Genomic DNA, 965 nt, shown 5'->3' on the forward strand with positions numbered 1-965 from the left:
GTAACTCCCATTCTTTCTTCTTACTAGAATTTGACTTAATATTAGAAAATGCAGAAATACATTATGATAACTGAAGTGCATAAGAAGCAATTAGAAAGACATGTCAGTGATGAATATTGTTCAATAAAGACCGTTTTTCACTGGAACATTCTAGCGATTCCTCTGGCATGGCCATACTATAAGAATTTTATGAGGGCAGTCTGCCACAGTTGGAGAGAGAAAAAAATGATAACAATGTGGCCGTTTTAGAAGTTCTTTTGCCATGAACAGGCAAGTACGCTGTATTACCAAATTCCGGAACATCAGGTTTACTATTTTAATGGATTAACATTCAGGATAATTTTTAAATAGCATATGTAGCTTATGTTCTGTTAGAACTCAGTGGTTAAGAGCTTAGGCTTTTAAGTCAGGAAAACAAATATTTGGTGGCTGGGTGCCTTTGGGCAAGTCACCTCACCACTCCAAGCCTGTTTCTTCATCTGTGAGATGAAAATAATAAATACCCACCTCCAGTGCTGCTTTGAAGACTAACTGATCACACATCTTTTAACAGCTTAGTACAACACCCGCCACACGTAGAAGCTCACTCACAGGTATCCATTATTAACAGTCAATTGTGTTTTGTGAACTGGGTGACATACAGGTAGAAGAAATTAAAAAGATGAAAATCGGTGATCCACTTGACAGATCTACTGATCATGGGCCCCAAAATCATAAGGCCCATCTGGAAAAGCTTCTGCAATACTGTGAAACTGGAGTAAAAGAGGGAGCCACCTTGGTGTACGGGGGAAGGCAAGTCCAAAGGCCAGGTAAGTTCAGCTCCGTAGGGCATAGAAGGGGCGCCTGCTTCTTACGTTGGAATAGATGGTAACCATTTTTATTGTGGTACCAGCTTGCTTCAAAAGTCAAAAGAATTAATTTCTAGATCCTACTTGGCCACTTATAAGCACCTTGGACAACACAAT

The 965-nt window shown here is 39.7% G+C and overlaps 1 protein-coding gene across 1 annotated transcript in view; it reads left to right on the forward strand.

Annotated features, from left to right (window-relative positions):
* The window catches only part of ALDH1L2 (aldehyde dehydrogenase 1 family member L2), a 63516-nt gene that overhangs the window by 49840 nt on the left and 12711 nt on the right, over positions 1–965 (forward strand). Inside the window, exon 15 of the mRNA XM_019651857.1 lies at positions 644–809. Coding sequence (XP_019507402.1) covers positions 644–809 — 166 coding nt within the window. The remainder of the gene's footprint in view (positions 1–643; positions 810–965) is intronic.

The sequence above is a fragment of the Hipposideros armiger genome, unplaced genomic scaffold (genome assembly GCF_001890085.2).
Source record: "Hipposideros armiger isolate ML-2016 unplaced genomic scaffold, ASM189008v1 scaffold_168, whole genome shotgun sequence".
In the NCBI taxonomy this organism is placed as follows: domain Eukaryota; kingdom Metazoa; phylum Chordata; class Mammalia; order Chiroptera; family Hipposideridae; genus Hipposideros; species Hipposideros armiger.